A 15,779-nucleotide genomic window follows, 5' to 3' on the forward strand; every position below is an offset into this window, starting at 1 on the left:
ACAGCCACAAGCAACACGCAATGCCTCAGACGAGCATACACAGAACACACGCAACTAAAGTTACCCCCCCCCCCCCCCAACCCACACATACACCCCCACACACTCACATCCAAAAACAGCCACAAGCTTATTCGAATACAGTGCGTGCTCGTATACACAAGTATCAAGGACTCGACCTCAATCTTGTCATGAAAAATCCGGTGCAGTAAAAACCAGCAATAGTTGCGAGAGGTACGGGGCTCATGGGGGCAAAAAGTAATTGAACGGTTTCGCAGTAGAAAATAAGTAAGCAAAGACGACAACGCGGAGAAGCAAACATGTTACCGTTGGCTTGCATGGGACATACAACTGTACTATGATGAGGTTACGTACACACGAGCGTATATAAATAGAGCGTGTGCATTTTGTCTGTGTGTCGATGCTAGCACGGGCACGGGATTTAATTAACCAGAGGATGAGACGGAGAGAAACTAATCCACAATACGCTCATCACAGATGAGCATACGACGTTGCCAAGGAAACATGAGTGTTAACCTACAGTGCAGCAGGGCGCACCGAAAAGCAAATAACACAAAAATAATAATAACAAAAGCGACAAAATAATATCGCAGCATGTGTGAGTGAAACATGAACAACACGTAAACGCAAACATCGACAAATACGGACAAATATGGACAGACACGGATGGACTAGCAGAGCGTTCAAGTATCAGCGGCGGTGGACATGGCGGTTTCGTGCGTCAACATTTTTACGGCACAGCGGCGGTGTAATGGCACGGTGTGTAGTGTGGTGCAAGTGTGCGTACATGCACAACGCAGCACGGAGATGTGTGTGTGTGTGTGTGATAAAATACAGCAATACAGCTGCCTATGGATACACGTGGACATATAAGGCGGTTCGGCGTGTGCAGAGGGCAGGCGCAGTAGCAGCAAGCAGAATGGGATCCACTAACTACGCTACTCTACTAAATAAGGAGTCTTCACGGCCAACAAGGCGACAATAAACTATGATTAAAACAAACAGTGTACTCACAGGACGGTATATGGGCGCAGCGAGGAACATAAGCCCCATTCCGGCCACCTGAAACTGTAACACAGACGAGTTGAACTTGAAGTCACGAATTGCTTCGAGAAGACAGTAAACCGACGGAGAGCCCTCCGTTTCAATATATAAAGTGGGATTCCTAGTATTGACCAGTAACGGAGGTGGGTGACGAAGGTGAGATAAATCTTGATCGTGCTTCTTGCCTTGGTTCGTACCCAAGGACTTCGGACATAGAGCCGGTGAAAGAGAACAAACTATAGAGACCAGATACGAAACAGAATAGAGTCGGAGTGCTGGTGACATGAGTTGAGAAGGCACTGCCATACTCGTACTATGCACTGGCCGCAGTGCAAACTCAGCAAGCGCTGGCTTGTCAGAAGCTACGGCCACCATTACCACTCCTGCTGCTACGGTTACAGTGCAGTGGGGGTGTCCTGTGTCGTGTCCGGCAGGCCGTCTAGTCAGAAGCTGCCACCGCTGCGCTCCACCTCGATGCGGCGGTACTGCTTGACGATCTGCGCCAGGCGGTTGTTGGCCACGGCACCGGTCTTGTGCGCGCTCATCAGCGCCAGGAACTCGTCAAACTCGATCAGGCTGTTGCAGTTCGTGTCGACCTCGGCGATGAGCTCGCGCAGCTGCGTGTCGCTCACCTCCTCGCCGATGTCGGCCAGCACCTTGCGCAGGTCCACGATGCTGATGTGGCCGTCGCCGTCCGTGTCCACTCGCTTGAAGATCTTCTCGTAGGCGGTGATCTCCTCGGGGCTGAAGTTGATGGGCACCTCGCGGATCTCCTTGCGCGCCTTGCCGCCCATGCTCATCAGGAAGGTCTGCGCGGACTCGAGCTGCGCCTGCTTCTGCGCCTTGTTCCACTTCAGCTCCTCGGCCATCAGGTCGACGACGCGCGGCAGCACCTCCTGCGCGGCCTGGACGTTCAGGAAGGCGATGCGCAGGCGGTTGGCGATGACGTCGATCGCGGTGAGCGCCATCTCCTGCCGCACGGCGTAGCGCACCTCGGCCTCGATGTACGGGAACTCGTTGACAAGACGCCGACCGACCACTGGCCACCGGCAGCCAGTGAGGGACGCGAGCTTGGCCACCTCCAGTGCGCGGTCGCCGTAAGACTCGCACAAGTGCTCCGACACCTCTCCGTCGAGTCCGTAGTCCTGAGCAAGACAGATGCTGAGCAGCGGCGTGTAGCCATGTCCTCCGTGCAGCGTCATGCCGTCCGTGGCGCTCTCCCGCTTCGGCTTCAGGTCCTTGCAGACCTTGACGGCACGGTCCACCGTGTCCTTGGCCATGGAGCGGTATGTGGTCCACTTGCCGCCGGCGATGGTGATGAGGCGCGAGTCGCTGACGTCGATGACGTGATTCCTGGACAGGGACGCGGTGTTCTTCGACGACGGGTCCGATACCAGCGGTCGCAGGCCGGACCAGGCGGCCAGCACATCGCCGCGACGAACATTGACGTCCGGGCTCAGGTAGTGGCGGATCTCGTTCAGAATGAACTGGATGTCCTCCTCGGCGGGCTGCGGACGGTCCGTGATCGCAGTCGCAGAGTCGGTGGTGCCGGCGATCGTCCTCCCCTGCCACGGCAGGAAGAAGATGACACGGCCGTCGCTGGTGGAGGGATCCAGGAGGCCGGTGGACGCCGGACTATAGTACGCCGGCAGGACTATGTGCACGCCGGCGGACGGCTGGCAGATCGGCGCGCGCTCCTGGTCGTCCATGCGGCGGATACTGTCGGTGAACGGGCCGGTGGCGTTCACGACGCACTTGGCGCGAATGGTGAACTCCTCGCCGGTCATTCGGTCGACGACCTGGACACCGCGGATCACCTCTTTCCCACCGTCCGTTTCGCTCTTCTCCTTGATCAGTCCATTCACTTCAACATAGTTGGCCAGTGTAGCTCCCTCGCGAGCGGCCGACAGCGCTATCGCCAAGCACATGCGCGAGTCGTTCTGCTGCCCGTCGTAATACACGATGGCGCCGCACAGCTTGTCCTTCTTCAGCATGGGGAACTTCTCCAGGGCTTTGTTCTTGCTGAGGAAATAGCTGCGCTTGATGCACTGTCTGCCTGCCACAAAATCGTACATCTTGATACCAGCGTAGTAGTATGGCACCTGCCACCATCTGTAAACAGGCAGCATAATGGGCAAGGGCTGGGACAAATGCGGGGCGATGCGCAGCAAATTCGCGCGTTCGTGCAGCGCCTCCTTCACAAGGCCATACTGCTCACGGTCCAGCTTCATGATAGCATTCTGCAAGTACCGAACGCCGCCATGGATGAGCTTCGTGCTCCTAGCTGACGTACCGGAGGCAAAGTCCTCTCGTTCCACCAGCGCAGTTTTCAAACCTCGCGACGCACAGTCCAGAGCCACACCACTGCCCGTGGCACCGCCACCGATGATCACAACATCGTACTCGTCCTTGCCGTTCAAAGCGGACAGCTCCTCAACGCGGCTTCTCGTCCGCCATGTCAACGGGTCAGGACTGACGGGGCTCGTCTGAGCCTGCGACTGCGGAGACAGCAGTCTATTCCTGTCGGAGCACAGTGTCACTCCCGCTGCCGCTGCTCCAGCCAAAGCACAGCTTGTACGGAGACCGAACATACTGAATTATTACCAATTCAGCAGACTTCTGAACATCAAGAAAAGAACCAGTGACAACACCTCGTGTCCTCATAAGATGCGGAAAAAGCAGAACAAAGAGCTAGATCTAGGCAGCGCTCCTTCGAACTGAGGAAAACCAAGAGCCAAACAGGGACACGCAGGTATTACTAGTATGGGCACAAAGGCAGCAAGACCATGCATGCACGAAGAAGGCACGAACACTTTGTCGTTTGGAAGAGCTTTCGCATTTGACCGAAGTGCCAGCTCAGCTGATCAGATCGACATGCATATCGGGCATGGTTTCGCACGTGCGGCGAACGCCAAAAGCTGCATGCATGCCATGCCATGCTTGCACGCGTGCACGTATGCGCGCGATGCATCGCGCGCTAGCTGGGGCATGCATGCCTACACGGATGTGTCTTTTGCACGTGCACCAGAAATGTTGGATACTCTTGACTCTTGTATTGTACAAAATTAATATTAAAATAAAAATTTTAAAATAGTATATACCGCGGGGTTTCCCCTGTCATGGCTGCAAGTACAGTACCGTACTAGTATTTCCTTCGGATGGAAGAAATTCCGAGAGCATTTGGAGAAATGTTCTTCCTCCGTGATCAGTGGTACTTGTCATGTCCTACACAGGCGCTAGGCTACAATAGGTTGGTTCACGTGAAGAGAACAGTCAGACATGACAGTCTAGTCTTCCAAGCATGCCAGCGCGCATGCAGCTAGCTGAGCTGAGAACAAAGAAAAGATGACAGGACAGCAGGTCTATCTCTCTAGTCTAGGCCTTGCCACGAAGGTTGTCTTGTGATTCTTGTTGTGAATCATGTTCTCCTGTTGAGTATGACCTATTTCGTCATAATCCACGGTGTTCAGCCTTGGGATTGGCGAATTTTGGCATTTTAAAATGCCACATATCATTGGGACTTTGAATTCATGAAGTGTATACGAGTAGTATTCCTGTTTTCATTCTTCTCTTTTCTTTATTTTGTGTTGAAGCTTCATAATCTTGGATTCGCATTTGACATTATTCTGTTGTAGCCACCTAAACTCAACTTCTTCGTTGTCCGGTTGGCCAAAGTAGCGGTCGCAGGGCCCGACGTAAAACCCTATACTGTCCCCACATGCTATTTTCCGCGTTATTGGCTTTCATCCGCTTTTTTGAGAAATTTTGCATAAAACCCGCGTTATCCATGGGAACTTTGATGTACAAGAAAATAGTACATGATGTTGAAAATGTACTACAAAGTCGTACCCACCCATGAGTGTGTACGACAAAGTTGTATACTTGCATGAAAATGTACGCTAAAGACTAAAGTTGTACCATGTACCAATGACAGATAACTCGTGTATAATGACCGTATATTTGCCCCACAATCCCGCATTTAAATGGCCTATTTTATTAAAGAAAAATGCACAACTGCAGACAGCTACAGCAGAGCACAGCTAGCTGAGTTTGAGTGTGATACTCGTGCCGGTATGTCGCAGCTCCGCCGCCATGTGCGTGCAACGGACCAGTGACGATGTCCTGCTGTGCTTTCCTTGGGATGAAAGATGCAAGAGGGCACATACATAATACTGGTAAGAGCAGTTGCGAATGATGGCACGAGTCACTCCCAATTCGACGAGTAAGCACCCACGATAAAGACTGACCCAGAGAGCCCTATTGGTCCCACCTACAGCACTACTTGAACAATCAGGATGCTCCGCATTCAAAGCTACCGGCCATGAGTCCACCTTCGAAGACTGGAAAAGGTCCGGGGAAAACCGAACTAAAAAGGGGTACTTATATTTGTAGTAGTAAACTTACAGCCGGGGTTTAACCGCCATTGAACCAGGGGATTGAGGCCCCAAGCAGGGGGGGGGGGGGGCAACTCAACACCATTCATGAACACTGCAGCAAAAGAGCCTGGGTCAGCGCAGCGCACCACCAGCGCCACCCGAAAACACAGCAAGGAAGCCTACAACAAATCAACTCTTTAAAACGTGACCAGAGAAGTGCTGGATCTTGTGTCACATAAGTTAGCAGACAGATACTGATTTTTTTAAACATTCGCAAATAACTGTGGGAATGCTGCACTTATATTCCTTTAAAGAAAGAAATAAGAACATGACTTCGACTATTACAAGTCACTGATAAAAAATAAATTGACGTAAATTGACTTGTAGAGTTGTGCACTGCTTGTGATGTCTGACAGCGGCGTCGGTAAAAGCCTAAAACGACTTTGATCCGTGCTGTGTATTGCCAGCGGCCTTCAATAGCACAGAAGTGACCGGAGAAGAGCGGGGTGTGCACTCTTGGCAGAACACGTGATCACCAACAAACATCTTAGTAGCAGCAACACCCTTCTTGAATGACTCGGACCCATAGAGAACACGTCCATAGTCAGATTCGCTCCGGTCCGGGAGCGCTGTGCCATGCGTTTGGTTTGATAAGACAGACGCTACTTCCAGCAAGATAAAGTGGTCCAGGCCACGTAGCAGCTTCTGCATATTGCGCTTGTAGAAAGAGTTACCTCAACGCTCAGCCAGTTACTGAGTGCAGGCATACACACGCCACCAGTGACATGCCAGCCTGCATGTGTCGATTTCATCTCAGAGCCACCGGGTAGTCCAGGAATAACGCTGGTGGGTGGTAGGATATTATTCGGTTCTGTCAGTCGAGTACCGCTTCACTGATCTCCCCACGCAGAGCAGGCTGCCTGAACTTCTAAGCCGTACTTGGGCACGAATACAGGCCACCAGCAAACGCAGTTGCTATGTCACTAGACTGTTCTCAATTGCAGGGGCACAATGCTCCAGCTCTCCATTTAAACCTCTGCTGCCGCTCACGTAGCTACATCACGCAGCTTCATCGCAACAACGTGGATCTCCGCGCAACGGTAGTCCTCTGGTGCTACCTCGAGCGGCAGCTCCTCGACGAGGAAATGCTGTTTGGCCCGCCGAAAGAACTGCTCCTTGAGCTCTACCTTATTCCCAGTTGTTCTATCCTCGTAGCACATTACTATCTGCGTATTCTGCGTGCACAGAGCATGCAGTGTTTCCAGTAACGGCCCAATGGACGCGTCATAGTAGATTACGTCTGCCATCAGGACAAGATCGATGTGTCGACGCGAACAAGTAGACTCCACGAACTGCGCTACATCACCACCCCAAGCCAGCACAGCCGCTCTGGCTGAGCCGCGGAGCTTGGACTTGTTCGCGGCACAGTTCAACTGCATTAGCTCCATGCACTCCGGTAAGTCGGTGAGGACGACCTCACATCCCAGCCGTGCAGCGGCCAATCCAACCAGGCCCGTTCCCGATCCGAGCTCCACGACAAATGTATCGCACCACGTGACGTCTTGAAAGGCTTCGGATCTAGTCAGAACCTGGCTGAGCACAATAGCAGCATCCCAAACGACGCATCCAACATCTCCGACCGACATTTGATGGATGTCCAAGCTGGCTGCCTCCAGATCACTGGCCTCCGCCAAATCCTCATCACAAAGCGCCACACGTCTTACAAACGTTTGGTCCAATAATTCTTGACTACCCATTTTTATCTTTACGTGTCTCTTCCTCGCCTACCAGGCTTCAGTGCTACATGTACAGTGATGGAGAAACCCAGGGCTCCCTGGACAAACCTAACAAATAAGCGTGTTGACCGATCGTAGATCTACGTCAACAACATACACGATAAACAACAAAAAGGAGAAGAGAATAACAATCATGGAAATTTGAATTTCGAATATTTCGTCATCGAAGATTTCCTGTGCATACTCGGGAGCACGGCCGCAGGGCGTCAGCAGGATCAGGACACGCTGTACCAATGGTCGGCGGACGGGTTGGCGTCAGCTTTTCAACTGTCTCCTTCCTTTGCGTCACTAGAAAATCCTCCGCCTTCAGGTCAGCACTGATTCTTCAGGCTATGCCTTTACATGTACCGGTACTTGTGTCATGTACTTGTGTTAGGTATTAGCAAGAGTACATAAACCACGACTCTTGGTAAGTATAATTATACTCTTGGTATTACTTCAGTAGCAAGAGTCCATATTCCCCAGGGGAATTATGGACTCTTGCTACATGTACATGACTGTACCGGTAATAGTAATTCGACTCCCTGTCTGAGGGTCCACGTTGTACTTATGACTTATGTCACAATAAACACCAAGAGGACTACTGTACTGCATAACTAATATTACTTACACCATAACTCATAAGCTACTGTAGATGCAGCCGTCGCCAAAGAAATCCGACCAATGGGCCGAAAGCAGCGTCGCGCTTCCATTTCAATTACATCATGCATGATCCAAAAAAAAACATCTGAGAACCGGCCGCACGAGCCTTGGCGCTGGTTTCGGCACGCGAGTCGCGGATGTCTTTGGCCACACCACTGTAGATGGGATGGTCAGGAGAGCAATGCCAATGCAGGGCCGTCGCAAGGTGTGTCAGGGATGGTACGGTTAGCCATTATTGTAGGTACCGGGTCGGGTGCCATTCCGAGGTCCTCCGCTCAAGTTTAGAGCCAGGGAGTCGTAAAATACCGGTATTTTACGACTCCCTGTTTAGAGCCAAAGATGATTGTCCTCAATACCGTACAAGGTACTTGTGTAGAATTGATATCAGGGAGTCGTAATTTTACGACTCCCTGATTGAAATGTAGTGAACGTAGCATGTCCGACGCCTCCGAACGTGTAGATGGCGATGCAGCTTCTGAATTGCTGCATGGCGGAGAGCTCTGGTGGAACATCTCAAACATTGAAGTCAATTTTTTTATCAAAAGACCGATAATAATTATGTGTCTTGTGTTGGATCATGGAGTCCACGGCTGGCCAGGTCAATTCTCTGTATATTTGTAGCCTCCCCCCCCCCCCCCTCTCTTGCCGGGGGGGGGGGGGGGGGGTTGTAAACGTAGTACAGTCAACCCACCCAGTATAACGATATTTAATAAAGGCCCTGTAACAACACTACCCTTGCAAGGGCACTCAGTTTTACTGTCAAACCAAATCACTCCATTGATTTTTGTGCTATACAATGTGCTACCTCTATACTGATACAGCAGGGCAGAGCTATTGGTCGGCCAATAGCTCTGAGCTCTGCTGATGAGATGGAATAAGTCGGAAGCAGGCAGCTGCCCGGAGATCGAGTAATGATATTACTATAACGATATTTCATCGCCCCTTATAGTGATACAAATGGGCTGACCAATCCACATTTTCCTATTTTATAACTATCATTAACAGTAGCCCACAAGTTATCCGTTTTCAGTGTCCAACACTAACGATTAGTGTTGGACAAAACGGATAACTTGTAAACTTATGATCCTCTTTTTTTAATTTTAACCAAGGGCCTTGGTCTCTATCTGAGTTTAGCAGTAGCCCTTGGCGGGTAATGCCGGCAGAAAATTGGCAGGATTTGGTACTTAATTAATCTGGTATGCTTCATGACTGCTTGGTATGTGGATAAAGAAATGGAGCAAAAGTTCAAGGAAGTGTCTGCCATACTTTTTTTGAAGGTTTGTATAGTTCTGCCAATTCCACTGCTTTTCGAGCAGAATCTGCCTATCGAGCATTATCCATCAAGGGTATTTGTCCCAGTCCTCTACTTTAGTCCTCTTTGTGCTCAGTCAATATAACTATTATAATAACCTACAATTCCGTGCTGCAGTATAAAGAGTGTGATAAAGCAGTAGTAAAGTAGAGTACAGTAGTTCCAGTAAGATACCCATATATAGACGGCGTAGGTGGGCTATCTTGCATGGAGTATACTCAGTATAGTGTAGAGTTCACTGAATCACTGTCCAGGAAGGTCATGCTTTGCAAGATAAGTTGCTGGGAAATGACGAAATGCAGTGAGGCGGGCAACAGTGATGATGCGGCCTTCCTGTTTCGTACGCAATGTGCATAGAATACACGTCACATGATTGTACGGTGAGCCCGTCTACCGGTACTGCATGTACTGTGCACCAGTCAAATGATATCTACAGTCGACCTACCCGTATAACGATAACCTCTATAACGACATTACCCTTATAACGATATTTTTCTGCCAAACCAAATCACTCCATTGACTTTTGTATACAATGCCCTACCCTTATAACAATATTGCTGTAACGATATTACCCCTATAACGATATCAAATGGGCTGACCAATCAATCCATTTTATAACAATATCTAGCAGGGAAGATGTAGAGCCCACTATCCAGGCAGGGCAAGCTTCACTTGCCGATAAGTCGCTGGGACATGACGAAATGCAATGGGGGCACCAGCAGGCACCTTGCTGTGTACATGATGTGCATGTATGTCAGTTTTTTATGCTATGAAGAGTGTAAAAAAATTAAACAAAATCCATGCATTATGACGTATGTGTATGAAATGAACCAGTTACCCCTATAACAATATTTCTTGGTCTGACGCAAATATCGTTATAAGGGTAGGTCGACTGTAGCTACTTTGTAGTGTCTGGATTCTGGATTTACATGTACGTCACGTGTTGACTCTTGTCACTACTGCATGGAATCAGGCCACTGATTCTACACCTCAGACAATACGAATATGTCGAGCGAACATGATGTTGGCTGCACCACCCCCTTCAGCTGGGACCCTAACTCGTAACACTTCGAACCCTATACGGCTATAGCTCTAAACCAGGCTTTCCACAACCTTGCATGTGGAGGTGAGGGCAAGTAACAGTTTCGCTTGATATCGCTGGGTCAAATTGTTTCAGTTGTGTGGTCATTATGTGAGTGCACAGAACTGGGGTCGGATTTCAAATGCCAGTAACCACTCTCACGTCCATGCCACTCTCTTACAGTGCACATGTGCAAATCACAGTGTATAGAGGACACGGGCAGTGTAAGGTTGACTTCAAGAGCGGCCATTGAACATCTGGCAACCATCTGAAACTTGAGTCTAACGACTGGAGAATGGGAGCGATATATGATATATCAGATGCCTGAGGCTTTGCGTTCTCTGGACAAGTATGTAATTGGGTTTCGTGCTATAGCAGATCAAGCCTGTCTGCGGACAGCGTACACTGCCGCACTGTCTCTTACACAGCACTGCATGTATGAAATCCGAAGTCTATGTGCAGCTGGGCTTTGAGTTATTCCCGGATGCTGCACATTCCACGCAAGGGACTCTGTGCTACTTCAGCATTGCTGGTAATCGGGCTAATGTATTAGTATGGTCTGGGGGAAGTTGAGAGGTTCTGAAGTGGGTGGCACATTCCGGCTGGACACAATTGGCATGATTTCCAACAGTGCAGGTACACCATCATACAAGCCATCAAGAGTGTTTTGACCATTGGAAGAGCAACCCAAGACTGAATCCACTCACTCACGCATCCTGGCGGGGTGTCACTGACTCAGCAATCTAGTCGTGGGACATTCCTCAACCGTCAGAGTCTACATGCACAGAACAGCAAAGATATTCAGGCCAAGTTAGTGCCGGTCAAGTGCTAACGAAACAAAACTTGTATTGGTGCAGGTAGTACATATGCCCTTGTGAGTTATTAATATTAGTTGAGCTTTTGCGGCGTGGCACACTGTGGCCCTTGTACACCAAGTATCCATATACTGTGTGGTTCCCATGTAACGTAACAACCCAAAACAACAACAACAACAACAACAACAACCACAGCAGCAGCATTGAACTGTAGCTATTCCGCAAGTCTTCAATGTTCCTGGAAGGGGTGCATACCAGTGGGGGACAAATACGGATGGTTCCAAAAGTACACAACTATTAAGCCCTTACTCTTCCCTATTTGCACGGCTGGGCATATACAGTAACATGCATCTGCAAGATAGTAAGCATGACTGTGATTATGCAGCAATCCGGACTACCCGGCCATTGTCTCCTATTGTCCGTAGCACCAAGTCGGCAATCTGCCATCATCCGCCTCTTCAATACTACAGTAGTCCCACAACCCACACTGGACAGCACTGTGGCTACATGTACATGTACATGCACATGGCTGTAGTGCATTATGCCTACTACAGTATAGCCTATCCACTGTCCACCAGTGAATGTACACTACATGCACTGGTATTATCTTTGCCAATCTCTGCATAATCACTTCTTTGTCCCGGTCTATGCATCTGAGCTCTACTGTAAATATACAAAATTTCGGCGCTGCAAAATTTCGGCACTTCACGATTTTTGACATTTCGACAGCGATTTATTTTCGGCGTGGGGTAGAGGGCATGGTATAGTGCGACAGATGCTGTGAAAAATTTCATCGGCATTTTAATTTAGGCGTTTTGGATCGGTGCCGAATATAGCCGAAATTAAATAGCTGCCGAAAATTTGTATATTTACAGTATCTATCTAGCTCTCGGCCTGAGCTCTCTGAAAAGTATGGGTGTTGGTGACGACGGTGATCTGCCATGTACGAGATGTGTGCTGCATGTTGAAGCTCACGTAGTGTCTAGGTTTTAAGGAGGTATGGTACATGGACCTGGTACATGATACCGTCAACTTTCCATCCATGCTGTGTGAGCTTTCCTCTCTCCCGGGCAATCACCTAGTGGCACACGTGGGTGCTAAATGGCATGAAACTGCATCGAATACTAGTGCTTGCACTGCAAGTGTGCAGTAACCATGGACCCTGAGTACAGTACTAGTAATACATGTACATGCATAGCTCCCACACTGGCCGGCACTGTATACTGGCATGCACCTTTTACAGTAAAACCTGGTGTAAGCGACCTCTGTGTTTAGCGACCACCTACTCTTAACTTAACGACCGTTTTTCCATGCACCGACAGCTCTACACAGACACTGTGGGACCTGGATCTAAAGACCACCTGGCTTTAACGACCGAGTTTGCCTGCACGGCGTGGGGTGGTCGCTTAAACCAGGTTTTACTGTACACTGGCAAGAATAAATACTGTAAACCGTGAAATTATTGCCATGGTCTAATTTCTGCGAAATTCGCGACCGCGTGGAAATCGCGAAATTTAGACAGCGCGAAAAGGAGATCCATGAAAGGTTTAGCAAGAATACCACAGGTTTACTGCAAGAATGCCATTCTGCAATCGCAAAATTAAAACCTCGCAAACCTGTCCGGATTCTGAAAACGCGAACTAAAAACGCCGCGAAAATTTCACGCTTTACAGTACAACCCCAGGACCGTTGTATCCCTGCATTTTAGAAAGTGGCATGCATGCAGGAATCAGTGCAGACTGTTTTTAGTGCTTGCATTTGGTACCAATGTTATAAAGTTAGTTACTGCTTGAGCCTTGACTACTACATTACATGTACATGTACATGCACTGTAGTAAAGTGCTAACCTGTACCCTACACACATGTGCTTGGCTGTAAGCAGGGAATAGCCGTGTGCTTATGCATTGTCACAGAGACCAAAGAACCGTTGAAAGGATATCATGCAGTCTACACTGTACTGAACATGAACATGACTTGTACATGTATCTGGAATCCTCCATGGAGCTGACCATTTCGCTTCTCTGGTTGCGTCTGGTCTTGGTGCTAGCGCTGATAGGCCAAACACGAAAACATTTTACAGTTTTGTACGACGTACATATCACGACATGCATGATTTAAAAAAAAGTTGTTTCCTCATGCATGTACAGATGTAGAATGACAAGACATGAGCTTCATCATTTCCCTATCGTTATTTAAAAATAATTTATGTCAAGCGCAATCAGTATTGTCATCTAAATGTACATCTATCGGACTCCCACCTGCTGGTTATCGTGACTGGAACTACATGTAACCTAATGAGTGATGTTACTACAAACAGCAACGGATGTAGAAATACTACACTACAGTGCTGGCAACTGAAATCCAGGGGGTCGGATTTCAGTTGCCAGCACCGTGCTGACAATAATTACAGGCTGTAATTATTGTTTCAGGACACTGTGACCTCGGACAGTCAGAGCGCATGCAGCCACAGCAAGTGCTCAAAAAGGACTCACCTTGTTCTTTGCCATTGTCCGATGATGCACAGCTCGCTGACGTGACCCTGGGCCTCCATACCCGTCGCGCCGGCACTTTGAGCCAATCAGAAACTACAGAACCGAATATCTGCATTCCGATCATTCCACAATGTGGCCCGTGTCCACAATTCCCGAACGCTTCAAAATGCCTTGCAAGAGGACAGATAATTGCCCCCTCAGGCACTCAGGAATGCTGCGGCCGCGGAGTGACGGCTGACTACAATGTACATTATGTACGCGACGTTTCAGGACCATTACAAGCACAATCTCGCGATGTTACTTTTGCTAGCACCGCAAAGACCGCTGGTGACGTGTTGTAGATCTACCTGTCGCCCCCACCTCGCACAGGGAGTGGTATTTAGGCAGTGGTAAGACTCGCAGTCGACGGTGACCGTGACAAGAGGCTAGCTCGTTGATATAATAGTACGGTGGCTGAGCTGCTAGTAGAACTGTTCAGAAGTTATTAGTTCAGAAATGTTCTCCGACCATCCCCCTCCTAACTCAACTCAAGTGCCCTATTACACCTGCACTTACACATTGCTAAAATCTGTTTTGAGTGTTCATCGCGACAAGCCGCAGACATTCTTCAACTAAACGAGATGCAGTTCTCGACTGTCTCTAAAATATTTTGGTTTGTAGATTTTACGGGTACATACAGATTACAGAACGCACTAGTAGTAGTATTGCTCTGTTGCACTTGCAGTACAGTATGTATCTAATATTGAGTACGATCGTACGACTCGAGGTCAATAGGAAATAAAAGCCGAGTATTTAAAAAAACCGAGGCGAAGCCGAGGTCTTTTACGAGGTCTTTTATTTCCTATACTGACCAAGTACGAAGTCAATATTAGATTTATCACGACTGACCAAAGCATGTGTTCAATCGCTAAAAAGGGGTCAAATATAAGCGGTCAATATAGCCCTAAGGAGTGAAATATGCAGGAATATTTGACTGCTTAGGTATGGGAAAAACCTATGTGAGTCAATAGACTCAATACTAAGGGAGTAATATGAGGTTTTGCAACACGATATGACGCGATACAGGCTTGGAATAACAGCGATGAGAGACTTGGTCGTGTGCGACTACATTTTGTTGTAGATCTTCCTGTAATGAGCCAGGTCTCCTGTGGACTGTAGATCTTCTGGCTGGGACAGCCTGCCGGAGCGACACCTGTGCAATGCTGCTGGCCCTGGGCCAGTGCTGGCACATACACTATGCAGTAACATTACAACGACATTCTACAAGTGCACGAAGAGTTCGTGTCTGTCGTTCGGCCAAACCAAACGACAACCCATGCTGAGTCTGAGCCAGGTCTGACACGCATGGTGCCAAGGGACAAGCGGTCGGCAGACGTTCTAAAAAAGCTTGTATCAAGAATGGATCTGACATGCTGTCACCAGCAGTAGATTCACAAACCCGCCGAAAAACTCGGAAGATCGCGTGGCTGCAATTATGTCATTGCTCTAACTACTAAACTATCGTCTCTTCCTTGTGACACCTCCCCTCCACAGTCCACGCGCACAAAACCACCACGTGGAGGCTTTGACGGGCGATCTGCCACGATCGACCACAGACATGTGGAGAATGCCTACTTGCAACGACTTTTATCACAGCGAGAACACGAGTGGAGTCACCCTGTGCACCACTCCCGGCCCTGGTGGAAAGACCATGAAGGCTTCCAAGACTGAAGTCACTAGCTGTTTGTTGTGTTGACGATAGTTCGCGCTCAAGCAGGAACTGAGCTGAACGGAGCCAGGACACACATGTACACTCGTATATTATTGTCATTCAGCCTCGGCAAACGGGAAGGAAATGCCTAGGACAGGAAAAGGACAAAAACGAGATAAAAACCTGCCTGTTCCGTGCCGTGTTCATGGTGATGATGCATTCGCATCCCTAGCCCTGTAGCCTGTAGGAGTTGACGTTTGCTTCGAAGTAGTTGTCTGTCGTTGGGGTAAAAGACTAAGTGCTCCCTGCACGTGCGCGATGCGGCTTGAGTTGGCATGAACCGTCCTCGGGGAGTGGTTTAAATACGACTCATTACGTATGCAAGGTCACATTCATCTATTGTAGTCCTGTCGATGTTGCAGGACTTGTAGTCTGTACAGCTCGCTGCTCTGACCGCCCTTTCCAGTTCCCATGGCCATATGCCCTGGCCGAATACCCTGAGTCCAAGTGAAG

The 15,779-nt window shown here is 49.0% G+C and overlaps 2 protein-coding genes across 2 annotated transcripts; both read right to left on the minus strand.

Moving 5' to 3' along the window:
* Positions 1-126: 126 nt before the first annotated feature.
* On the minus strand, positions 127-3,885 carry LOC135813040 (glycerol-3-phosphate dehydrogenase, mitochondrial-like). The gene has a single exon (XM_065326261.1). It carries the CDS (start codon positions 3,651-3,653, stop codon positions 1,506-1,508), a length of 2,148 nt encoding a protein of 715 aa, XP_065182333.1. The 5' UTR covers positions 3,654-3,885; the 3' UTR covers positions 127-1,505.
* A 1,727-nt stretch (positions 3,886-5,612) lies between these two features.
* On the minus strand, positions 5,613-7,487 carry LOC135813048 (protein N-lysine methyltransferase METTL21D-like). Its single transcript, XM_065326270.1, has one exon. It carries the CDS (start codon positions 7,193-7,195, stop codon positions 6,485-6,487), a length of 711 nt encoding a protein of 236 aa, XP_065182342.1. The 5' UTR covers positions 7,196-7,487; the 3' UTR covers positions 5,613-6,484.
* Positions 7,488-15,779: the final 8,292 nt, after the last annotated feature.

Source organism: Sycon ciliatum, chromosome 1 (genome assembly GCF_964019385.1).
Source record: "Sycon ciliatum chromosome 1, ocSycCili1.1, whole genome shotgun sequence".
Lineage (NCBI taxonomy): Eukaryota > Metazoa > Porifera > Calcarea > Leucosolenida > Sycettidae > Sycon > Sycon ciliatum.

Excerpts from the sequence above, each read along its gene's own strand:
- LOC135813040 (XM_065326261.1), bottom strand. The coding sequence starts at position 3,653 with ATGTTCGGTCTCCGTACAAGCTGTGCTTTGGCTGGAGCAGCGGCAGCG.
- LOC135813048 (XM_065326270.1), bottom strand. The coding sequence starts at position 7,195 with ATGGGTAGTCAAGAATTATTGGACCAAACGTTTGTAAGACGTGTGGCG.